Raw genomic sequence first — 24241 nt, 5'->3', positions numbered from 1 at the left:
TTTCGTCTCTTTCAAACTCAATTTCAAAGAGTTTCCGTGAGACAGCAGCAGTGGCCTCGGTGTCGGTCGATCACATCTTCCCATTAATTTAAAGGTGCCGTATAGATGCCTTCTGATTACGCCATGAATAATAAATAGGCCTCTGGTGGGAGTAGCCCTGTTTAATTCACTGTCTAACCACGTGCATTAAGGAAACTGCTTCTGCACGGTGAGAAAACAGGAACAGCTTCAGACACAGGACATTGTTGTTCCAGACTTAATGAACAACCCACCAGGATGTGTCACAGAGGGATGTTCCAGTTGTCAATGTAAAAACACTATAAAGCACAATCTGGGGTCAGTTGTGATCCTGGTGCATTCGTTCTCTGATCAGTTGCTTCACATTAACACCCCCCCCCCCCCCTCCTCCTCTGTATATTTCACTGTGATTATGACTGTATCACTTCCTCAGATCAATAGCTTTGATGAAACTCCAATTTGCAAAGTAATTACAGATTATGACAAATCTTCCCTACGGTGATGAAAGAACAACCTTCAAAAGTGAGAGGGAGAAGGTGGATGAATTTACATTCTGGTGCACAGCGAGCGTGCTGCAGGCGGTAGGTGCACGAGGTCAGCGCGCATCAATTCACGAGTGAGGAATTACACCGATCACAGGATCTTTGGCTCTTCAAGAGATCGTCATTCAGCGGGGGTCTTCCTGATTATCATAGCATTAATGCTACATGTGAGAACCGCCATTCATAATTCAATGAGTTGTCCGCCTCAATGAAAGCACTCGGCTCTGGTCACATCTCCTGTTTGCTTGACACACGTGCTGCTTCTCTGCATGATGACTGTAAAGGTGTTATGTCTCCCCCTAAAGGCATCCTGAGGAACAGGAGGGGGGTCCTCTGTGTGTGTGTGTGTGTGTGTGTGTGTGTGTGTGTGTGTGTGTGTGTGTGTGTGTGTGTGTGTGTGTGTGTGTGTGTGTGTGTGTGTGTGTGTGTGTGTGTGTGTGTGTGTGTGTGTGTGTGTGTGTGTGTGTGTGTGTGTGTGTGTGTGTGTGTGTGTGTGTGTGTGTGTGTGTGTGTGTGTGTGTGTGTGTGTGTGTGTGTCAAGATGAACTGATAGGCAGGATAATCATATAAACACTCCGAGCAGTTTTCTAATCACAGCCAAGAATACATCTCTGTCATCTTTAATGATACCTTAGGTGGATGTGGATGTGATGGGGGAGATACTATCTGCATCTAATTACAACCTCATATATCTGTAGAGTTATAAATCACAAATAAAAATAGTATATTAAGTACAAACCACTGTAAATCCAGTTGTGTATTATTCAATACAGCTTTTTTAATTTAACATGGATAATCACTTTACACAATAATCTGTGCGTTCTGTACAAAATTGGCTAAAAATATACATTAATGTTTACTATAGGGTGGAAATTACATGAAATCCCGAAGTTTCTCCTTGACTTTCTCTTCGATGTTTGCGTGGTATTTCATCTGGGCGAGAAGAGCTTTGGCAGTCTGAAGCTCCGCTGATTAAAAAAGACAAAGCGCAAAAAAAGGAGATTGAATCAATGACTCACTCTGCGACTTTAAGGTAAGCTTCAGCATAGATTATAAAACAAACAAACGAGTGCGTGGGCGGAACAGAAAATGCTTCGCTGCGACATAATACCTTCACGAAGGGCAGCGTCTATCCGCTCTGTCAAGTCTGCCAGTTTCCCTGCAAGTGAGGAGGAGACAAGATCCAGTTCTGCATATGTTAACAAGACATGGGAAACACATCATGCTGTTCATTTTTTCCTGGAAATGCAAAAGCACGCTCGCCTCTGAGATGAAGAGCTTGATTTGAAGTGGAACAGACAACAGTGAAATCAAAGAGTGTCAACACAGCTTGATGCGTGCATCATCCGGTACTCGAGCACAGTTAAATACATATATATACAAATACATTCATATATAAAGTAGATCTGTCAAGTACGCATCAGTTAGTGACCTTATGTGCTCTCTATATCAAAGGCAGGTTTATGTATGTTTGACCTTTGTGTCACTAGTTCACCCTTTGTTAAAGTTGTAATCCATTATTTTCATTAAATCAAATCCCATAACATATGTGGTCAATGTATTAATTCTGAAATAACTGTGATTTCTATGTATTTTGCTTTATTATTATTTTCAGCTGACGCCTACTCACCTACATGTTTGCTTTCTGTGGCTGCATTTAAAACCGCACACATCATTTGCTCATCACCTGCTCTTGTGTTGTGTTGTCTTCTGTTTTGTAGCTGCTCAAAAAGTGATGTCTGTGGTGTGAAATGACTTGCTGTTACCATGGCAACCGCAGGTATCGCCACATCAACCGGAACGGGGAATCTTGACAACTTAACCCTTAAAATAAGGCACGTCTCAGCTAGTCCAGTGAGCAATTTAGACTTATAATGCTTGGATTGATTTTATTGTTTGGTTAAAAATATATTCTAAGGCCTGGAGATGTAAAAATATTCATATAACTTATCATAAATCGGAAATAGATGAAGTGTCAGCAGCACCAATTAACCAAGGACTGGTCCACTTGAGCAAATATATGTTTCATAATGAGCTCAAATCCCTCCACCAGACTTTCAATATATAAACTGAAACAGTTTTGTTTACCTTTCGTGTCTTGTCCGATCTTATTGGCTTCCTCTGGAGTCTGTGCCTCATCAACAGCTTCATTGATCTCCATCAGCTCCAACAGAAACTCAGTATCAGCCTCGGAGTCGGTGCCCTCCTCTATACGCATCCCCTGCAGCTCCAGCTGAAACATAAGGGGGTTGGGAGTTCACCAGGCTCCTTTAAATGCATGTCAGTACTCTTCAACGTCGGATGGTGAAGATGTTTCCGTCTGAACGAGGGATCAGACACACAGAGCTCGAAGTTATGGAAATAAAGTATTCTTTAGGAGCAGCGGCAGCGATTTCAGACTCACCATGTAAAGGCCGCGACTCAAAGGCTTAAGCAGAGTCGTGTATGCTTTGTTCACGAGGGCCGATTGGCTTTCTGAAAACTCCTGCTCCGTCTGCAAAAAGAGGGTTCCGTTAGGTTTCTGTCTGTATTCATTTGTTTCACAATGTAAAGAAAACCTGTGTTGTTGTTGCTTCCAGACGTGAACTGGGCTCCAGGATGGGGCTGTATGTGAGAATGCAAATGTCTGGGTCGATTGCTTGGGACATTCTCTGGAGTTTTCTCCTGCCAGTCACCGAGTAACATGTCCGGAGAATAAACGAGTGAAGGAATACAACAGGAAACATGTCAGGAGAATTCACTGCAAGCAAGTTGGATGCAAAACAAATATTTTAAGATGAAAAAGAGGAATCACACTTCTAGAAGATGCGGAAGAAGATGTCAACTTGGAAAGAGAAGAAGATTTGAGATTTTGGTCATGAGGGCCGAAGCAAAGATTATCCAAAGACCATGTCTGACAACAGCTTGTGATGCTTTTGCTTTTTGAACAACAAATACTAACATTATCAAGAGCTTCACATCAATCTGTTGCAAAGGGGAATTCAATCTGAGGCGTGTTTTCCCTAATCGAATCCGTCAATTCTCTAAAAACACCAAATCCTCGGTGATCCTGTCAGTGAGGTGTGTGACATGCAGCTGCATCTTCACAGTCGAGCGGGTTGGGACCCTTCAAGGGAGGCAGGTGCAGGTTTGACACGACAGATGTGTAAGAAACAAGGAGGGGAAGTAAAGTATCTCGGAAATGGTTGGCAGATCTGAGTACATTTCCCAGCTATCAGCTCTGTCAGCTCTTGTGAAAATCAATAGGCTCAAGCGCTGGCCCATGGGCCCATCGTGTGGAGCTGTTTCTGTAATAACAACCAGTGCACTAGCTGGCTGCCTTGTAGCCTTGTATAAGTAATGAGTTTTCTATATAGATGATGTAGGCCCCCGAGGCAGGAAGATGTCTAATTAAGAAAAAATGGCCAGAGGTGCTGATAAATAAAACAGAGTCAGTACAATATTGGACAGGTTGTGTGTGTGGAAAGCGTTCCGGCTCGGCTGAACGTGAGTTTAGCTTTCATATCGAGTCCTGACAAAATTCTGCATTGTGCTTTTCCACCTGAGTGTACAGAATAAATTACAAGTGGAGCAACAGACTACTGCTCCGCCCTCTATACAAAAAGATGGGAAATCATTATCCATTATTATTTATGACTCTGAAATAAACTCTGAACACATTTGACTTTAAAGTGCTCTGATGCATCGGAACAAATCTTATTTCTTCTTGAGAATTTCTTTTTTATGATGATCTAGTTGAGGTTTTTATGCAAAATATAGTCTCGCCGCGCTTCAGGCCGAGTCTGAATCACCGAGCATCTCAAATCTATTTTATCCATAACAACATTCTGGTGTGCGAGAGGTCTGCTTATAAAAAATAGACAAATCAAAAGTGAAGAGGAGGAGAATTTCTGATACAACAGTGAGTGAGAGCTCCATCCAAAGACAAGAGGAAGAACCATAATCATATCTCTTTCCGGAATTGACTTGGTATCCTTAAGTATGAACCTTCACAATTTGCTGTGGGAATTCTATAAATTATATTGGAAGTTTATTTTTTTAAGCAGCAGAATCATCAAGATTTTTAGCCCCTGGCATTTTAAAGCTCCAACTGTATCCTACAATTCCCATGATGCAACTTGCTAGCACATTTCATTAGGCCCTATGTGTTAACCACAAGAAGAGTGAGAGCAAATACTGAGGTATGAGTAGTTCTCAGATATCCACCATATGAGAGCTGAAACTATTTATCTATCAATTTGTCTATTTATCTATCAGTTGATGAGCTGATCAACAGAAAATGAATCATCCGCCATTTTACTTTCCGTTTTAAAGACAGATAGACAAACTTCCATAGTTTCAGCTTGTGTTTCAAAAGGTTTTATACCAATAAAGGTTATTTACTTATCATATTATTTATGTCAAACAATTTAACTTTCTTTTGAATTTAACTTTCTCTTTTCTTTCTTTACTTTTCTCTTTATTCGAATTCTAAAATGTTATATAGTATATAGTATATAGTTTAGTATTTTCAAAAAGAGCTCTTCCCCAGGAGACATTTTAAAATGTCAGGGTAATGAAAAACATTGAAAAAGTCTTAGGAAAATAAATTCCACTGTCCTGGCTTTGCTGTCATGTCGGGTCGCCTGAATCTCCTACTTAATCGACTTTATTTTACAGTAAGCTCTTTTTACCTTGATTTTATTGTAATGTATCTATTGTACTGCCGAGCTGACCAGGTTCTTCTTGTCCAACACCTTTCCTTGTTCTGTTGACCTTGTGTTCACTTGCATTTGACAAATAAAAGTGGAAAATTCTACAATATTTTTCATTTTTGAAAATTTCGCCATTCTTTCTCAAGGCAACTATTCACTTCTTTTGCATTCTTGAACTTGCTTACTGTGCCTCGACCTTATTTGTTGAATAGCATTATATAACCCTGCAGAGGTTCGTCTGTCAAAGCCACTTTGAGATTTGTCCAGACTTAGTTCCTTGGCCGAATTACAGTAACAAAACAAAAAGAAAGTGGCCTAACAAGGAAAAGGGGTCAGAGCCATGTGCCACACTGCTGTGAATAGATAATAATGGTTAAAGTTTAAAGTTATATTTGTCATATGCAAGTTAACAGAAGGTCAACAGTACAATGAAAGGTGCTGGACAAGAAGAAATAGATGGCAGAGCTTCCTCTGACTCATGAAGACCATCTCCACCAGTGTCCCCTCTCATTCCCCAGCCTACCACAGACTTCTGGCCGAAGTTGTCTGGATGCAGGGCCCTCTGGAGCTGCAGGTATCTTCTCTGCAGCTTGTGTGAGTCCAGGGTGAAAGTGTGGTCACTGCAAAGACGCAACACAGGGTCTCATAACATGCTCATGTGGGGAAGACAAATGGGGCAGAGACAAGAAACTTACCAAGCCATGATCTCGAAGTAGGACACCCCTTGTTCTGGGGGCTGCACCGCTTCACACGACAGGCAGAAGAAAGCAGGTGTTTTGTCCAGAGGCTGCTGACACCTCCAGCAGTTCAGATGGACCTGACCTGTGCAGAAGTTCCTCAGTGAATGAGATGGACTCTTGTGGTAGCTCAGTCCTCTGTCCTTTAACGGGGCCATGCTGCAGGACCATGTGTGTCCTCTGGAGAGGAGGCTGCTGGACAAACTGTGTCCCAGAAGTGCAGAAGACAACCGGCTAGTCCTCACCACAGCGGCTCGGGCTGAGCACACCACCCGCAGTGAGTTCAACATGTCTGGGGTTAAAACACGGGATTCCACAACCACAACAAGTCAGGAGGCTCCTGTCAAAACATCAACATCCTTCTGTCCCCCATGTGACAGGCATTGGCGGAAGCGCGCTCTTCTTCGTGGGGTTTGACCCACCGCTCTGCTGCCTCCCCTCGGCCGGGCGGTGTAACTAACACACGTTTACAGCTAGCTAGCCGAGCTGCTAGCATCAGCAAACACTACGTCTCAGAAACCACCGGTGTTCAGAGCTGCGTTGGATTTTGGTCGCAGCCCCGCAAACCTTGTGAGTTCCACACCCTGCTGGGGTTTTACATTGTGTTAGCAACGCGCCGCTGCCATTTAAACAGAGACGCAAACTTCGAGCATGACAGAAAGAGCCCGGGTGGTTAGCATGTAAGCTAGGTTAGCTAGCTAGCTAGCTAGCGGCAGCCTAGCTTAGTTCGCTAACGTGGTTTAACAAGAATGGATGTTATTATATGTGGTTTGTTCTGAAACTCTTGTTTAATTTCAGCTGTGGCGTCGTGTCGTTTAAATGGTAAACACAAAAAAACACACCCAACTTTTAACTTGCGTTTTAAATGCTAGCTAGCATGCTACTTGACAAAGACATCTCATGCTCGGGCTACAAGCGGTGGCTGATGGGTACTTCTTAGTTTATTATTAATGTGAATGTTCAACAACACATGTGTATCTGGGCTCAAATGTGATATACAAACACACACATTGTCTACACCAATATTGTCGTGTGGAGACAACATACACACGCACACGCAGGTTGTTTTCCTGTCTGTACAATATGTCTCACTCCTATTTATGCTTTGGCCACATTTTTGATTTCTCCATGGTTTTTGTTTATATTTTCCAGATCTTCTATTGAAACCTCATGGCGATGAGCGTGGTGATGTTTAACCAAGAGCTCTGGATACACAGAGAGTGGCTGGTCCACCAGAGACACCAGCAGACACCGGAGCACAGATAACATCTTCCACACCGGTGAGCAGATTCTCATAGTTGTCGTGTGTTGTTGGTGCTTGGTGCTTCATCATCCTCCCACTTCACTGGAATCACTGCAGGAAGATTCTTTGAACTTGAGCCAGTTTATATCTGCTTATTTGGCCAGGGATCAGAACAGGCGTCTACACTTCCAGCTTTTACAGTTTCCTCAGAAAGTACAAGCCGGGACGAAGGCCATCTCCTGGTACTGTGTATGTGTGTGTGTTTTGAGGGGGGGTGGCGTCTGTGAGGGTTCAAAAGGTGACGGCAGAGTATTCCAGAGAGACAGTGGTTGGAGACAGGAGCTTCCATAAGGTAAACAGGATCTCCTCCTGAAGGTCGAGGGAGGTGCTTCTCAAGGCCCCCACAGACAATACTCTGGGTATTATTAACGGAAATGGCTAAGAATAGAGAGCAGGGGAGCGAGGTGGCTCCTCTGGCGGTCGTGTTGTTTGGGTTAAACCAGCCAAAACGGAACATCATCTGTGGAAGAGTGACTTCTCAAAGCTTAACATGCTGGGTGTGTCACTCTCGAGCGAGGCTAGAGGTTGATTTGGAGGGTTTTATCTGGCTCTACTGCACAGCAGCAGCCGGGGAGTAGTTGTGGATCTGTCTTTCACTCGTTATGTATACGGAGTTATTGCGTTTTACAGTGTGGATTTGTAAGTAAAACAAGATTTCCAGTGGCTTAAAGATAGTTTCTATCTTTCCTTGCGCAATAATGTTGTTCATGCATGCTTTTTTAATTTGCTATATCTTCCTAACAACAGGTTGGAGTAATAACCCAAGTCTTGCTACCTGAGTACAAGGTGTATATTTGAGGTTGCATGGATACACAAGAGTTTCTCCTGTACAAACGTTATGACCCTGCAAAGTTTCTCAGTGCAACTGTTTAATCTCTCTGGGAGAATATTACTACAACATTCAGTTTCATTTAGGTTTTATTCGTCAAAGAATAGATCTGCGTGCCTGTCATTAATGTGACTTCACATACGGATGTTGTCCCTGAGTGATGGATATGCTCCTCAGTTTTGAAGCAGAGACACTTATGCATGGTGTTAGATATATTCCAGCATATACCTGTTGTTTCCTTGTGAAATGAAACTCTCTCTCTGGACTGTTTCTTCTCCCCAGATCGCCATGATTTCTTCTTGTTGTAAGTTTCCAGCAGCATAGAACATTTACATTATTGTTTTGCATGCAAAGCTTTAACAAATGCATACCAGCAACAATGGAAGGAATTAATAAGCTTGTGGATGTGTCTGATGACTTGAAACCGACCATCAACTAGAGCCACTTCTTAATTCCCCTACAGTGTAAACAGTTGGGCTAAATCTTTGAGTTTGTATCTTGCGGTGTTCACATACTTATTACAGATTTAGGTTTCTGTATCTTAATCCAAAAATGTCATTTTTTCAATGTATTAATATTATAATTATACATATTTATGTATGAAAATCAACTATACAATTTGTAGCACTAAGTTTATAGGTATCATCATTGGAATCAGAATATTAAAATAGGAACTTATGTCCCTAGTAATTACGGTGCCCTCTTATTGGAAAATCAGATCGTTTTTTTATGATTAAACCAATCGAACATGAATGTTCTGTTTATTCGCTCTGTTATTTATGTTTACAGCCTTCATTACACTTATTAAACAAGTGCCTGTATGTGATTTATTTATATTTCTTCATATGGATAACTCTTTAACTCCTAACCGAAATCTTGTCGGGTTTAAATTGAACTGCAGCAAAATTGACTTCATATTTTATTGATGTCCGGTTTGCCATTTAGCCACATTTAAAATGCTTTGTCTAGTTTGACGCCCCCTTTTGAAGGCCGATTAATTGTGTGTGTTAAACAATGGCTAAATCAATAACACAACAGCCCACCCCAGTGAAGTCACTCAGGCAAATCTTTGTCACAACAATGGGGAATCTCTTTTTCATTACTCCAAAGCACCCTTCAAATGAACTGTCTGGAATGCTCTGATGTATGAGCTTGTTAGTTGTTGTCGTAATATTGATTTGTCCGCTTGGTATTGTGTTGTGGTTACTACATTGATGGAATGGAGATTTTTGATATCTAACAAAACTGTACAGTACACGACTCCTCTCCTATATCTATTATATCTGTTTTTCTCCCCCCACAGATAAACCATGATCCCCATCACTGAGCTGCGGTACTTTGTGGACACTCAGCCAGCGTACCGCATCCTGAAACCATGGTGGGACGTGTTCACCGACTATATCTCCATTGTTATGCTCATGATTTCCGTGTTTGGAGGGACATTGCAGGTCACCCAGGACAAGATGATCTGCTTGCCCTGCAAATGGGTGGTCAATGAGACCTGCAGGAAGAACTTCAATGCCTCGCTGTTCCTCGAGCCCAAAGGGATCCAGTATGATCTGGACCGCCACCAGTACAACTATGTGGACGCTGTGTGCTACGAGAACAGATTGCACTGGTTTGCCAAGTATTTTCCCTACCTAGTATTACTCCACACCCTTATTTTCCTAGCATGCAGCAACTTTTGGTTTAAGTTTCCACGGACTAGTTCCAAACTAGAGCACTTTGTGTCCATCTTGCTGAAATGCTTTGACTCCCCATGGACAACTAGGGCACTGTCAGAGACGGTGGTCGAAGAGAGTGACCCAAAACCAATGAAGATGAACGGCTCAATGGACCATAAGGAGTCCGTCATCAGTGAGGATGTTGAAGCAAGTGTCCCTATGCTCCAAAGGACAAAGACGCGCTTAGAGCAGGGCATTGTAGATCGGACGGAGACGGGGGTTCTGGAGAAAAAAGAGGGCGAACAAGCAAAAGCCCTGTTTGAAAAAGTGAAAAAGTTCCGTATACACGTTGAAGAGGGGGACATTGTGTACAGGCTGTACATCCGTCAGACTATCATCAAAGTCATCAAGTTCATTTTGATCATCTGTTACACAGGGTATTATGTGCATGATATTAAATTTAGCGTTGACTGTTCGGTAAATATCGAGAGTCTGACGGGTTACAGCGTGTACCGCTGTGCTCATCCGTTGGCCACACTTTTTAAAATCTTAGCCTGTTTTTACATTAGCTTAGTGGTGGTGTATGGCTTGATCTGCATGTACACACTTTGCTGGATGCTCCGGCGCTCTCTAAAGAAATACTCCTTTGAGTCAATACGGGAAGAGAGCAGCTACAGTGACATACCCGATGTGAAGAATGACTTTGCATTCATGTTGCACATGATCGATCAGTACGACCCTCTGTACTCTAAACGCTTTGCCGTGTTCCTCTCAGAGGTGAGCGAAAACAAGCTGAGGCAGCTGAACCTTAACAATGAGTGGACATTGGACAAGCTGAGGCAGAGGATAACTAAGAACTCTCAGGAGAAGCTGGAGTTGCACCTTTTCATGCTAAGCGGCATTCCAGACACAGTGTTTGACCTGATGGAGCTGGAGGTCCTTAAACTGGAGCTCATCCCAGATGTCACCATCCCCCCGATCATCGCCCAGCTGATCAACCTGCGGGAAATGTGGCTCTATCACACACCAGCAAAGATCGAAGCTCCAGCTCTGGCATTTTTGCGCGAGAATTTGAAGTCCCTTCACATCAAGTTCACTGACATCAAGGAGATTCCCTTATGGATCTACAGTTTAAAGAATCTGAGTGAGCTCCATCTGACCGGGAATCTTAGTGCGGAAAACAACCGTTACATTGTCATTGACGGGCTTCGGGAGCTCAAGAGGCTCAAAGTTCTTCGTCTGAAGAGCAATCTCACCAAGCTACCTCAGGTGGTAACTGACGTGGGCATGCACCTCCAGAAGCTCTCCATCAACAACGAAGGCACCAAGCTGATGGTGCTCAACAGCCTGAAGAAGATGGTGAACCTGACTGAACTGGAGCTCATTCGCTGTGATCTCGAACGCATACCGCACTCGATCTTCAGCTTGCACAACTTGCAGGAGATCGACCTGAAGGACAACAACCTGAAGACCATTGAGGAGATCATCAGCTTCCAGCACCTTCATCGGCTCGTCTGCCTTAAGCTCTGGTACAACCAGATTGCCTACATTCCCATTCAGATTGGCACCCTGACACACCTGGAGAAGCTGTACCTGAACAGGAACAAGATTGAGAAAATTCCAAGCCAGTTGTTTTATTGCCGCAAGCTGCGCTTCTTGGACCTGAGCCACAACAACCTGACCTACATCCCTACAGACATCGGAACCCTGCAGAATCTCCAGTACCTGGCAGTGACCGCCAACAGGGTGAGCATTTCATGGTTTTATAACCATTTTAATCTTAATGTTGATTGATTTTATCCTTTGTTATGTCTGCAAAGCAACAAATTACAACCTCTCTCCTTTTCTTTCCCTTCACATCATCCTCCCTTCCTCGGAATAAAGATTGAGAGTCTACCAAATGAGTTGTTCCAGTGCAAGAAGCTTCGCACTCTGAATTTGGGGAGCAATTGTCTGCACACTCTGCCATCGAGGTTCGGAGAGCTGACCGGTTTGACACAGCTGGAACTGAGAGGAAACCGTCTAGAGTGTCTGCCGGTGGAGCTGGGAGAGTGCCGACAACTGAAGAGAACCGGACTTGTGGTGGAGGAGGACCTCTTCAACACGCTTCCCACAGAGGTTAAGGAACAGTTGTGGAAAGTCGACAAAGAACAAGCTTAAACAGGTCAAAGTGTCACTGTTAGTGAAAATGGATACCCCCCGACTGGGCCCCAACACTGGAGGAATACTGGAGGACATAATGTCCCACAGGGCTGGCTAAAGGCGGCGGTAAACCTGCCGCAGTGTACTGCCCGAGAGGTTGGGTGATCGAGAACCAGTGCCAGTTTGGCAAAACCAAAATACTAAGTGTGGTAGCTTCTGGTTGTTCTCTAAGTTCCTTACTGTCCAGTAGATTATTTCTCTTCCCTCACACTCAACCCCTCAGAATTATTCTTTTCAGCAATAATGTAGCAGGTGCCATTGTTATTTTGTTATCCTTCTCAATTGTGGTGAAGAAGTTTGAATACTTAAAAAATGTGGGTTAACAGGAAATGGAAATAATAGAAGTTTCCAATAGGGTTGGGCTGATGGACGATGGCTGTGGGCCCCTCCCCCGCTCGACACCGACAGACGGTTGCAGACTGACATGCACAGATTCTCCACTATAGTTTTTACTATACTACGATTTCAGAGTCGACTATAACCTAGAAATTCGCCAGATATACACCTGAGCCGTAGAACTGATGAATATAGAGGCTATGCTACTTTAAGGAGTATCAGCCTGACGCTTGGGCCTTTTCTAATGGAACAACTTGCTTTTCAATTTTGCACACATGTTGACAGATAGGAGCGGCCACACTGAAGCCGTGCTGCTAATCTAGAGATGAGAGGACTCACCGATCTTTTGCATACCACACGCGGGTCATAGCAAATTAGAGTAAAAAATGATTTTCACCACAGTTTTAGGAAAATCACCACAATTATCTGTTGATCGTGTCACAAACCTAAATGTTTGCAACACATCTTGTACCCATTTTAAAAATAAAAGCACTCCAGCGTGTCTGTTGACTGAATCCATTCATTTGTTTTAACAAGGATTTGATTGTTGATGAACCAGAAGAACAGGGCTTGATGCGTCATGGCATTTAGTTGAGTACACAATCCGACTTTTATTCAAGGAAATACAGTAGTTCTACTATATATTATAAACCGCAGCAGACACGCCAGTATGAACAACAGCAGGAAACCAGTGAATTCTGCCGTTCTCTGCTCTTCCCGTCTTAAACAAATAGCCTCCTGATCGTTTTATCGTTACTAACCCTTTTGACAATAGCCCCCCTTCTTTCGGCATCGTCCATTTGCCATTTAAGTTAACATCGTCCAACCCTACTTTCCAATATTTATTTACCCAAAGCATTAGGTGTTGTCTAATCAAGAGTGATCATACTACTGAGATTATTTGTCCAGGGAAATCCAGAAGTAGAAAAGTGATCTGAGACCTCTCCCTCCAAACACTTGCCTCAGTGTTTTTGATCTTTGTTAAATTCCTAACTGTACTGCAGCATGCATAAGTAAGAATATGAAATTGGTTAAGGCAAGAGGCTGAAACTCTTTATAATGATAGGAAAATAATAAGGTAATATTCACAACAATTTTATTCTAGTTGTATGGAATGACCTGTATCAATCACAAGCATACTACACAGTCAAGTTAGCAATTGTACAAGTTTGAATCAGAAGTTTGGCTCTTTCATGGATTTGATGTCTATCAGTTGTCCAGAACTGACCTGAAACAAGTTTTAGCTCGGGTGTGAAGTGAGTCTCCTTCAGAGGGAAGGTTTTGCTTAAAAAATGTTGAAATGAGAGCATGAAACAAAATCCCTGTCACAAACTCCTTGTCTGTGAGTAGTTGTTGGACGAGGTGGGAAGACGAGGGTCGTTGAGGACTCACAGGAGGAGGTGTGGTCTGAGGCTGGCCTGAGTTTTGATAGAAAAACTTTTCTCTGTGAGGAGCATTACAGAACATCAACGTGCACACAGTTAAGTTAGTGAAGCATCTTCTGTCATTATGCTAATGAGTGGGAATGTGAGCATGGCCACGCTGCATTAAAAAAGTTAGTTTGCAATGAGTTGCACAAAAAAAAAATGAACAAATCTAGGGGAAATGCTGACAAGCTTTGAAACACAAACCCTTTATTAGTTTAATAACTATGCTGTCTTGGATGTGATGGTCTACATGTAAACACTGACAGTCGAGTTGTAAGACAATGACACGTCTTTACATCTGTTATGAGCACCTGGCCATTCATGTAATGTTCACGTAACATTGTAATGTCATGTTTGTATCTATAAGGAAATTATCATTTTAAAATGACTAAAATGCATTAGTATATTGAGCACACGTGCCTGAGTTTAAAGCCATCGTCATTGTGATCAATATCAAGTGAGTTGAATTATAATTGTATCTAATTTTTTATGGGAAAGAAAGAACATTGCAATAGGCTCATTTTAGGTGAATATTCCTGTTTCGATAATGGTCCTTTAAAAATAACATTGAAACACTTCACTGCTTTCCACCACGTTAAGATAGCAAGGTGTCAACAACACCTCTGAAAATACTTCACTTTAAAACCAACACCTGCGGGGGCTCAGACACATGCATTTTCTATTTCAACAACACAGGCACTAGACTGCGTTGGTCTGAAACCAATTAAGACACGTGTCGTTATTGGCACCGCTTTGCATGGGGTGTAAAATAAATGTTCTAATATGGAAGCATAGCAGTGGAGTTAAGATTACTGTTCATAAAGTTCAACAAGATCCCTGCCAAGGAAATAATAAAGACAAAATGCTAGAAAAGAAGAAAAAAAAGATTCCTAGAGCCATATTTACGAAGTAATAACTTGTAATTTGAACTTAAGAGATAGTTAAGACTAACTTGTCAACTTGATTAAGTGCCAAGCTAGAGCATCGGCTGCATGTTCTCAAAGCAGATGAGGCAGAAGTGTAATAAGAAAAACACGTGTGTCTATGAGAACTACAGTGACACATGTAATCAAGCTTCACAATGTTTTCTTAACCTATCACAGTTTTTACTTGATTTATAATAATTGAGAAGATGTTATGATCATGTTTATATATATTTGTTTTTGTGTCCCATCATTATTGGGCTTCCGTACGCTCCAGGTCAGGCCGTGTCATTGTTACCATGTTTGTTTCTCTGGTTTCAAACTGTGATCATTTCTAGAGAGAAAGTTTCAGACTTTTTGCCTTCGACAGACTTTTACTTCACTTGTGTTTTGTTGCCACCGTTCGAGCGTGATGCTCAAACTGTGGAATTCAAGATCAATGCAGAGCTCCGACACAGTTCAACACACAAAAGGGGCTCCTGTGTTTACTCTGAGAATTTAAAATAACAACCTTCAGTCTGCGTTTTAATAAACTTAACTGCAAGAAAACTCCAAACAGTTGCAATATACAATAACTGGGCTCAAAAACATTGGAATGGTTATTGTGCATGTATTTCATGAACATTTGAAACTATCCTTTATTGTGCAATATTGCCTTTATTTAAACTATGTAAACGTCAGTGGTGATGTCGTTTTCTGATGAGCATGGACGTTTATTTCTGTTGCGCTCTTTTTAACGAGGTGATGGTGAATTTCAAGTCGAGTTGATTAGAGGAGAATGCTTTTGCACTATAGCGCCTCTGCCACATGTCACATTTAGGTCAATGCAAACACTGGTATACAGCTTACTGAATACAGTGCATGTTTTCTGATATGGGAAGGTTGAAGAGAATGACTGCCATGAGATTATACAAGTATTTGATTAATATAATACGTTTGTTTTTTTATCTACACATAAAAAATACACTAAGTTTGTCCCCTTTTCCTTTAAATCCCGAACTAGAGCATTTCAAATGTTTTCCCAGAACGCCTCAGCAATACGCCACAGATTAAGACAATCAACTTTAAAGCTGACATCACAAGTGTCAGATGTAAAGTCTTGTAGTGAGAAAACTGCAAGTAAATGGTCAGTATATTAAAAAAAATCACAGTGTAGGTGGCTAGTAAAGTGATTTAAGTAAATAGATTTTTGTCTCATTGTCATTGATGATATTCTTTTTGTATTTTCCGACATTTCTTTATCTTTTTTTATTTTTTTTATTTCGACAGCTATTAGTATTATTATAGTGAAACTAAATTTCTCAGGAAACCAGCTGTACTCACTTCTCTTATGAGTTGATTGCCTTTTTTTTTATTGCACCGGGTTTTTCTTATTTATTTAAACAGTTGTGATAACATTTTATATGCATTTCTACACATTATTTTCTAGTTTAGTGTATTTAATATCGACTGCTGGTTTAAAACAAAAAGATGTTTGTGTTTTAAAGAAACCACTTGGTTTAACCTTGATTCTGTGTTGTTTTTTTTGTTTTCCATCAATGACTGGGTTTTAATTTAGCTGTTGTGTCTGAATTGTTTGAATTGTGATTATTAGCACAGATGGAAGTGTTGTATGAGAGCTTTGTGTGTGTTTCAACATCCCCCCATTTCCACTCAAATCATAGGTGATGTAGATACATGATTTTGTGCAGTGATTTTATCATTATGATTCTTATTATTTGCCAAAATGTTTTCATTGTTAAAGGAAATCATTTCCAGTCTTGGCCTGTCTGACTATGAGTCAGGTTCCTGTTCGGACATTTGTCTCATCCTCTTGTACACCATCCCCTGGGGTAAAGTTAAATAAACTTGGTTGACCACATTTGTATTGGTGTCTGTGCTGCTTCTTGCTCTAGTGTGAAATAGACAGTTCATTTGTGTGTTATCATGTCCTCCAATATTGGTTAATGAGATGGTGTTAATATTTATTCAGAGGTTTCTTAGAGGTAGCAGTAGCTCTTTCTATTTGATGACCATGTCATAAACACAGAGTTGTGTTATTGTTGTTAAGGTTTTGTTAATTGTACGACATGGTAAGGGCCTTGCACTACATCCCTCTTTTTGGCCTCAATTGTGTCAAATCCACTTTTTTGTCAGATATGTGTTTATGGTAATCAAATGAACCCAAAGGAAATCTGGTAATATACAATCTAGAAAGCTTTGAAGGGAATGAAAAGGATTTGGGGGGTTTAAGGGCCCAGACATTTATTTTAGGTGTATGTACACTTCATGTCCAGTTGTTTTTATTTACTATGATAAAGCCTTTGATTCATTAAATAACACTAGATATTAATTCGGGTTATTTTTTACCCATGTTGTGCATTAGAAGTTGTTTGCATAGCTTGTGTATCAAAGGGTTAAAATAACAGTAAATTCACGCGGAACCATTCTCCGCCGGGTACTTGCGCGTAGTCGGACACGATTCCCCGACACACGGTTGACGACGCAGCGTTTGAAATGGTAAATTTCATTGTAGGAATTTCTATCCGCTTATTCTCAGTGTAAATTCAACGAAACAGCTGAAAAAGTGATTGACTCATATGTTGTATGTATCTCAGTCAACGCAGCTAAGAGACATTTAGCTCAATACGCTTGTTTAATATGTTATTAGCTTAGTTTTGCTACATGGGCTAAAAGGCTACACAGCTAGCATCACTACCAGTATCACGCATTTCATTGTGTTTACTTGTGTTTCTCAGGCTGTGACTCTGCACACGGACCTGGGAGAAGTGAAGATCGAGCTGTTCTGTGAGCGAACACCGAGAGCGTGTGAGGTGAGAGACTGGATGTAAACGACAGGTTCACACTTTACATTAACTTCGAATGGTTCACAAATTAACATCCACTGGTTCCACATTAACTTCCACTGGTTCACAAATTAACATCCACTGGTTCCACAATAGATCTGAGGCAGGGTTGAATTCACATGCATGTTAGAAATGGACTCGTGCTTCAGGTTTTAAAACTGTAATAAGATTTGACTGTGAGTTTTAATATGAGCTAATGATGTTAAACTGTGGTTGAGGTGTTTTGATTTGATTCAACACTAAATGCATCGGGTCCCAATAATCTGAAATAGTTATGGTTACAGAATAAACAACACAGAAAAAATATTTGTATTTATGTAAACATTTTGTTTTGATTCAAGTTCAATATATAGGATTGTACTGTTTTCTGTATGTTTTCTTTTTAATTATAAAGTTTATGATTAAACTGTAAACTATCTGGCCTAAGGTATATGTGAGTGTCATTTGGGGTTTATGAACACATCATCTGGTTCAGGGAAAATGTGTTCTTCTTTAAAATTTCCCTTGGGATCAATAAAGTATATATCCATTTATGTAATGTTTTTGTCGACAGATATATCAGTATACAAATTTAAGGCATGAGTCCATATGTCGAGGGAAATTCACCAAGACATATAACAAATGCTGTAAGAACTCACTGAATCAAACACAACACATAAACAAGTACTTAGGTTTTACTTGCAAGGGAAGCCCGTACCTCTGAGAACGGTTTCAGCCAACTTCAACAGTACTTCCTTAATGCAGAGTTTTTATTAACATAGCTCAGTATTTCAGCACATCAAGCGTGGGCTTTTCTAATTTCTCGATAACTCCTTTGTCTTCAGGGTTTTTACCTTTTTTGGCAATACCACCTTCTTCACATAGCAAAACAACGTCTATGGTTTCACAACCATAGAGACAGTTCCTCAAAAACAGCTTTCAGGCGAAGCACAGCAGTTGTTAGTCAGGCTAACTCTGGCGTAAGAATGTCGCCACACATCCCAGAAGCTTATTTTAGCATGTTACAGACAATGATGCATAACTACTCCAACGCAGGGTTAAATTCAGTTCATGATAACTTATGTACAATTATTCCAACACCATATCAGTCAGGTTCTTGTATTTTCCTTAATGAAGTTATCATATTTAATCGCATGTCCTTTACTTTTTTTATTTTCAGAACTTCCTTGCTTTGTGTGCCGGTGGCTTCTACAGCGGTTGCGTCTTCCACAGAAATATCAAAGGCTTCATGGTTCAGACTGGAGATCCCACAGGTTTGTCACAGCTCTCGTATCTGATCAATACCTGAAATGTCAGCGTTTACATTTCTCACTGACATTTTTATTTATCCTATCTTCCGCCTCTATTTTGCAGGAACGGGTAAAGGAGGAACAAGTATATGGGGTCGCAAATTTGAAGACGAGTACAGTGAGCACTTAAAGGTGAGTTGGCTGGTTTATATAAATATTTGATTTTCATTCAGGGGTCAGAGTTCAAAATTGTAACTCTTGTGTTTTTTTTAATTTTTTCTCATTTCAGCATAATGTGAGGGGGGTGGTCTCAATGGCGAATAATGGCCCCAACACGAATGGATCCCAGTTTTTCTTCACATACGCCAAACAGCCCCATCTGGACATGAAGTACACGGTCTTTGGAAAGTATGTAACCTGTATAAATTAAGAATTTTGTGACATCGAATTAGTGGTGGCAATGTAAATGAGATCAATCCATCAATGCTGTCAGTTATTGATCAAATTTAATTTATATAATGTATCATAAATTGAAGTGAATCCACCGGCCCTACATGTCTCTGCATGACCTCGGTTCAGTTGAGATCATCTGACCTCTCACTCTCTTCGACACGCAGGATTATCGATGGCCTGGAGACGCTGGACGAGCTGGAGAAACTGCCCGTCAATGAAAAGACGTTTCGACCGCTGACGGAAACGCGGATAAAGGATGTGACCATTCACGCCAACCCCTTCGCTGGATAACCCATCTGGACTTCAACACGCTGACAGGCTTTTAACACAGTCATGAACTCAGATATTTTCCAATAAACAAAGTGTTACAGTGTGTGGTACCTGGCCATTGTTAAATTGCTACAAATTAAATTGACACCAATAAGTGAACGACTGAGGCTGTCAAATGCTAAGTTGTCTTAACAAAATTTGTAATCATTTTAAATTTTGTTTGATTTTGACCTGTTTTAGCCGAATCTGTTACTGTTAATTATAAGAAATGCTTATTTTCCTTTTAAACTGATTCCAGTATCTCTAAGCATTTGTAATGGAAATTATACTTAACCTGTTAATTTCCGTGTTTTCACAAACATTGAAACAATAGAAATAAAACACGTTTTTTGTCTTTATACGACACTGCTGTTTCTTTTACTTGACTGTAAATAAATTACCTTGTTTTTTGTTTACAAAATAAAGCTTTTGTACTTACTTGTCATGTGGTTCAATCATAATTCAGTAGCATTTCTTACTAGCATATAGAAAAAATAACTAAAATGGATAAAATTTGAACATATGGAGCAGACTCATTATTTTATTTAAGTTGTCTTATTTAGATAATTTACGTTATCTATTGAGCTTTGTATATTAGTGTTTAATATTATCTCTTCACCATGAGGTTTATAAATGTGTATTTTTCCGATTATAATAAAAAATCACTATTATGATTATACACGTGTAGTGTTCTATGGTCTATGACTACATATCCATGGTGCTGGAGGTGTAACTATAAACTACATACGGAGGGCCTGGCTCGTCGCGTGACGTCATCATTAGTGGACCAAGCATGTCTCACGGGTTCACATAGACAGCACCACAGACTGTTTATATAAAGGACAGGACACACACTCAGTCCTCAGAGACATGGCCTCAGACGATGCTTTCAAAGTAAGTTCACTGTTCCCTGTTCAATGGCCGTTGTGTCATGACTATAAACCACTGTCTCCTCGTTAAGCTGCTGTGTGTGTCTGTGTGTGTCTGTGTGTGTGTGTGTGTGTCAGGTCTCCTCTCTGCTGGGGAAAGTCGCTCTGGTGACCGGGGCCAGCTCGGGCATCGGGGCAGGGACGAGTCTCCTCTTCGCTAAACTCGGAGCTTTGCTGGCTCTGAACGGACGTGACGTGGAGAACCTGCAGAAGGTGGCTCAGCAGTGTGTGGACTGTGGAGCTGCTCAGGTACACACTCAGATACACACACACTCAGGTACACACACTTTAACACGTATACACACCTGATTGATTGATCCAGAGGGAAATGAAGTCCTCCAGTATCAAACAAAACAGCATAATAATAATAAACGGTCAAAATTAGTCCAGTAGAAGTTCACTGAGATGAAAGTTGAGCCACTAGAACTAACAGAGAGCTGTCACTGTAAAGAAGGATGTGTTAGTGCAGATATTGACCATAAAAATACTCCAAGTATAAGGTGAATGGAAGACACAAGTACTGCAGCCAAATATAAATACAGATTTAAAGATGGATAACTGAAGGTATACAGAGTTGTGTATTAGACTAACGCAGCCTGTCAAGTCATGGTGCAGCAGATGTAAGTGTATTTATATGTCGTGTGCAGAGATTTATGCTGAAGTTGTGCAGGAGAGATGTAAAGAACTTGTTGCTTTTACCAATTTCCAAGTTATTTAAGTCTTCTTAAGTCAAAGAGAACCCACATGTTGAACCAGTCTGAGTCAAGGTTTTGTTTAATGTAGTTCTTGGTGCAGCAGAATAAATACATTTTTACAGTTTGTCCATTATTTGAATGGAGTTTGGATCTGCACCAAATTGCACACACTCATAAATATCCATTTTTTTTCATCAAGATACACAAGAAATCTGCAAAATTTTGAAAAAAGCATAAATGTTAAAGAAAGTGACAATTTTTCCTTGGGTCCATTCCTCCACAAAATTTAACTTCAAATCAAATCATGTTTCACACATTTCAGCCACGTCACAGTGTCTCCCTGTTTGTTTTAGGATTTGTGAGATATTATTGATTTACCTTCAAGGCCTCTCACTGTTCTGGCTCCTGAGCGTATGTTAGACTTTCTGATCCCATATGAACCTCAGTGTGGTTGAGGCCTCCTCACTGTCTCAGAGTCCAGGCTACAAAATAAAAGGGACACAGACTTTAGGCCCTGAAGCTCTGGAATGAGCTGTCAGAGGAAATCAGGATCACAGAGGCAGCGCTGTCTTTTAAGTCCCTTCCTAAAACACTCTTCCACCAAAAAGTGCTCTGTACATTAAGTTTATTAAACATACAATTACATTTCAAACCATACAAACACACAGTCATTAGTTCAGTATCTGCATGAGTACATTTAATAAATAAATGACCACCTCATGAATGATTTTGCGGCTCTTTGCTGTGCAGCCTCTCCTCGTTCCCGGGGACCTGACGGACGAGGAGACGGTAAAGAAGACGGTGGAGCAGACCATCGCTCACTTCGGCCGCCTGGACGTCCTGGTGAACAGCGCCGGGATCCTGGCCATGGGCGGCATCGAGACATCCGACCTGGCCCAGTATGACCGAGTCATGAACATCAACGTCAGGTGGGATTTCAGGGACCTGACCACCTGAGAGGACGGTGGCCTGTGAGCGTAGCAAGTGAATTGCATTTATTTGCCACATTTCTTTATCGCTCATTGAAAGCACTTTACACCACAAGCCTCATTCACACTCACATTCCTACAGTGTTACTATATGCTGCACTTTTCACACTCTGACAGTGTGTGAATGACGTGTGATCCATGAGTGTGGATCCTCTACACAGTATGTATGAAGGTGTCGGGGCATGACTGAAAGTGTGATAGTAGTTTGTTTTTACACCAAATGGGCTCATGCGCCTCGAGCAGCCGGTTCACAACATCCCCCGACTCTCTCACTTCAGTCCTGCTCCGGCTCGATGAAAAATAAAGACAAAAGGCCCATAAATACACTTAAAAGAATAAAAGAAAGTTAGACTACTACCCATATAATTTTTTTTTTCAAATATACACACATAAAATAAATACACAGAAACATTAGACCAATGGCAGCATTTACCTAATTCAAATTTACTTGTATCGATGTGGAGCTGCAATAATGCTGTTATCACACATAGAGATATATATATATTTATATTTATAAAGATGGTTCACATGACTGTTTCCTTAAAGTAAAATCAAAGTGTCTTGATGGCCACCTGGTGGTTGGCTACAGTATAGGTCATAAACCTGCCTCCTCCATGTTTTCACAAGGGACATGGACCAAAGAAAAAAGTCAATGTATATGTCAATTAAATGTTTCTCTGTCATTTCTCGTAGTTCTTATCACACTGATATATGTTGAAATGTATTTTTTTTCAAGTAGGTTTGGTTTTAATAACTTATTTAACGGGGATGATATGTTATGATTGACAGTTGAGGGCGACATGACACCGTTCTTATCTGTGATACTTTGGCGTCACATCTGAACAATGACAGGAAGTAGAGACGTGTTGTCCAGCTTTATATATAGAGTATGTTATCACACTGGTGAGTCTAATAACAGATGTTAGGATATAACTCTCCTTGATAGTCACAAGTAGACACAAACTGATATTTAATATGAATCACATTATATCACATTTTGAACGCCCCCTCTATGATCTGTCTCTTTTTCAGATCTGTCTACCATCTGACTCAGCTGTGTGTCCCACACCTGATTAAGACCAAAGGCTCCATCGTCAACGTGTCCAGCGTCAATGGACAGAGATCAGTGAGTGTTGACCAGCTGGACCAGCTCTTTATATTTATCATCAAGCCTCTTTGAGACCTGTGACATGTGTTTCTGTCTCCCTGCAGTTCCCTGGTGTGTTGGCCTACTGCATGTCCAAGTCAGCCATCGACCAGTTCACACGCTGTACAGCACTGGGTGAGACCCCTGAGCTTTTTGTGTTCAACACTGTACAAGTTCTTGTTAAAAAGATTCACAGGAAATCACATGACTGCTTTTTGTTTCAGAGCTGGCATCAAAGCAAGTCCGAGTGAACTCTGTATGGTACGTGGACATTTTGCATAATCAGCATTTTCTTTTTCCTTAGTTTTCAGTCATGCTCACATGCTATCTGTGATCAAAATCAGTTTTCTCTGTTGAAATTGAGCATTTCTGTTGAACTATATATTTTTTATTTATTTAGAGATGTTGAATAACCCCTCTAAGTTCTTCTGCACAATTTAAGTTACCAACTACCAGTAGATATTAGCATGTGTTGGCGGCCAACAGCAGATATTAGGGACATAGCTTCAGTTGTGCACCATTCAGTGTTTTGGCCTTGTGAGGCTAAAGGCTAAAGAACTATCTATGTTTTTATCTCCTCAGCCCAGGTGTGATTATCACAGATGTCCACAAGAGAGCAGGACTGGATGAGGAGCAGTACGCTCAGGTAACGCATCACAATTCGACACCAGCGTGTTGGGATCTGTTTCTTTTCCTCTTCTGTCTAGAAGCAAATAACCCTAAAATAAGAAATGCTAAATATCTATTTTTCGCCGCCAGTTTCTCGCCAAGTGTAAGCAGACCCACGCCCTGGGTCGACCAGGCGAGGTGGAGGAAGTGGCCCAGAGCATCGCCTTCCTGGCGTCCGACGCTTCCAGCTTCATCACCGGAGTCAACCTGCCTGTGGACGGCGGTCGCCACGCCATGTGCCCGAGATAAGGCTGTGCATTTTAACACGGAGCGGTCTGCTAATACAAAACGTTCAAACTC

The 24241-nt window shown here is 41.1% G+C and overlaps 4 protein-coding genes across 4 annotated transcripts; 3 read left to right on the top strand and 1 right to left on the bottom strand.

The window, feature by feature from the left end:
• Window positions 1-1308: 1308 nt before the first annotated feature.
• hscb (HscB mitochondrial iron-sulfur cluster cochaperone) lies at window positions 1309-6370 on the bottom strand. The gene is made up of 6 exons (XM_061071356.1): window positions 5950-6370; window positions 5778-5874; window positions 2965-3054; window positions 2649-2793; window positions 1672-1719; window positions 1309-1528 (listed from the first exon to the last, which is right to left on the bottom strand). The coding sequence occupies exons 1-6, from the start codon at window positions 6279-6281 to the stop codon at window positions 1434-1436; spliced, it is 807 nt and encodes a 268-aa protein (XP_060927339.1). The 5' UTR covers window positions 6282-6370; the 3' UTR covers window positions 1309-1433.
• Window positions 6371-6469: 99 nt separating this feature from the next.
• On the top strand, window positions 6470-16536 carry lrrc8ab (leucine rich repeat containing 8 VRAC subunit Ab). Its single transcript, XM_061071355.1, has 4 exons — window positions 6470-6561; window positions 7144-7271; window positions 9427-11533; window positions 11672-16536. The coding sequence occupies exons 3-4, from the start codon at window positions 9434-9436 to the stop codon at window positions 11945-11947; spliced, it is 2376 nt and encodes a 791-aa protein (XP_060927338.1). The 5' UTR covers window positions 6470-6561; window positions 7144-7271; window positions 9427-9433; the 3' UTR covers window positions 11948-16536.
• A 595-nt stretch (window positions 16537-17131) lies between these two features.
• ppil3 (peptidylprolyl isomerase (cyclophilin)-like 3) lies at window positions 17132-19888 on the top strand. The gene is made up of 6 exons (XM_061071733.1): window positions 17132-17174; window positions 17414-17488; window positions 18681-18774; window positions 18875-18942; window positions 19040-19158; window positions 19368-19888. The coding sequence occupies exons 1-6, from the start codon at window positions 17172-17174 to the stop codon at window positions 19492-19494; spliced, it is 486 nt and encodes a 161-aa protein (XP_060927716.1). The 5' UTR covers window positions 17132-17171; the 3' UTR covers window positions 19495-19888.
• Window positions 19889-20290: 402 nt separating this feature from the next.
• zgc:101858 (uncharacterized protein LOC449555 homolog) lies at window positions 20291-24241 on the top strand. Its single transcript, XM_061071786.1, has 8 exons — window positions 20291-20406; window positions 20520-20690; window positions 21887-22065; window positions 23158-23251; window positions 23338-23407; window positions 23497-23533; window positions 23855-23918; window positions 24032-24241. Exons 1-8 carry the CDS (start codon window positions 20383-20385, stop codon window positions 24188-24190), a joined length of 798 nt encoding a protein of 265 aa, XP_060927769.1. The 5' UTR covers window positions 20291-20382; the 3' UTR covers window positions 24191-24241.

The sequence above is a fragment of the Limanda limanda genome, chromosome 5, assembly GCF_963576545.1.
Source record: "Limanda limanda chromosome 5, fLimLim1.1, whole genome shotgun sequence".
In the NCBI taxonomy this organism is placed as follows: Eukaryota; Metazoa; Chordata; class Actinopteri; order Pleuronectiformes; family Pleuronectidae; genus Limanda; species Limanda limanda.
Note: the sequence above shows the minus strand (reverse complement) of the source record. Positions and strands in the feature narration are given on the sequence as shown.

Bases quoted from the DNA above. Each gene is read 5' to 3' on its own strand.
- lrrc8ab (XM_061071355.1), top strand. From the start codon at position 9,434: ATGATCCCCATCACTGAGCTGCGGTACTTTGTGGACACTCAGCCAGCG. The intron at 11,534-11,671 runs GTGAGCATTTCA...CTCGGAATAAAG, and splicing joins TGGCAGTGACCGCCAACAGG to ATTGAGAGTCTACCAAATGA.
- hscb (XM_061071356.1), bottom strand. From the start codon at position 6,281: ATGTTGAACTCACTGCGGGTGGTGTGCTCAGCCCGAGCCGCTGTGGTG. The intron at 5,875-5,949 runs GTAAGTTTCTTG...GCGTCTTTGCAG, and splicing joins TACTTCGAGATCATGGCTTG to TGACCACACTTTCACCCTGG. The intron at 1,720-2,648 runs GTAAACAAAACT...CCTCACTTGCAG, and splicing joins GATCGGACAAGACACGAAAG to GGAAACTGGCAGACTTGACA.
- zgc:101858 (XM_061071786.1), top strand. From the start codon at position 20,383: ATGGCCTCAGACGATGCTTTCAAA. The intron at 23,408-23,496 runs GTGAGACCCCTG...TTTTTGTTTCAG, and splicing joins CACACGCTGTACAGCACTGG to AGCTGGCATCAAAGCAAGTC. The intron at 23,919-24,031 runs GTAACGCATCAC...TTTCGCCGCCAG, and splicing joins ATGAGGAGCAGTACGCTCAG to TTTCTCGCCAAGTGTAAGCA.
- ppil3 (XM_061071733.1), top strand. The intron at 17,489-18,680 runs GTGAGAGACTGG...TTTTATTTTCAG, and splicing joins GAACACCGAGAGCGTGTGAG to AACTTCCTTGCTTTGTGTGC. The intron at 19,159-19,367 runs GTATGTAACCTG...TTCGACACGCAG, and splicing joins AAGTACACGGTCTTTGGAAA to GATTATCGATGGCCTGGAGA.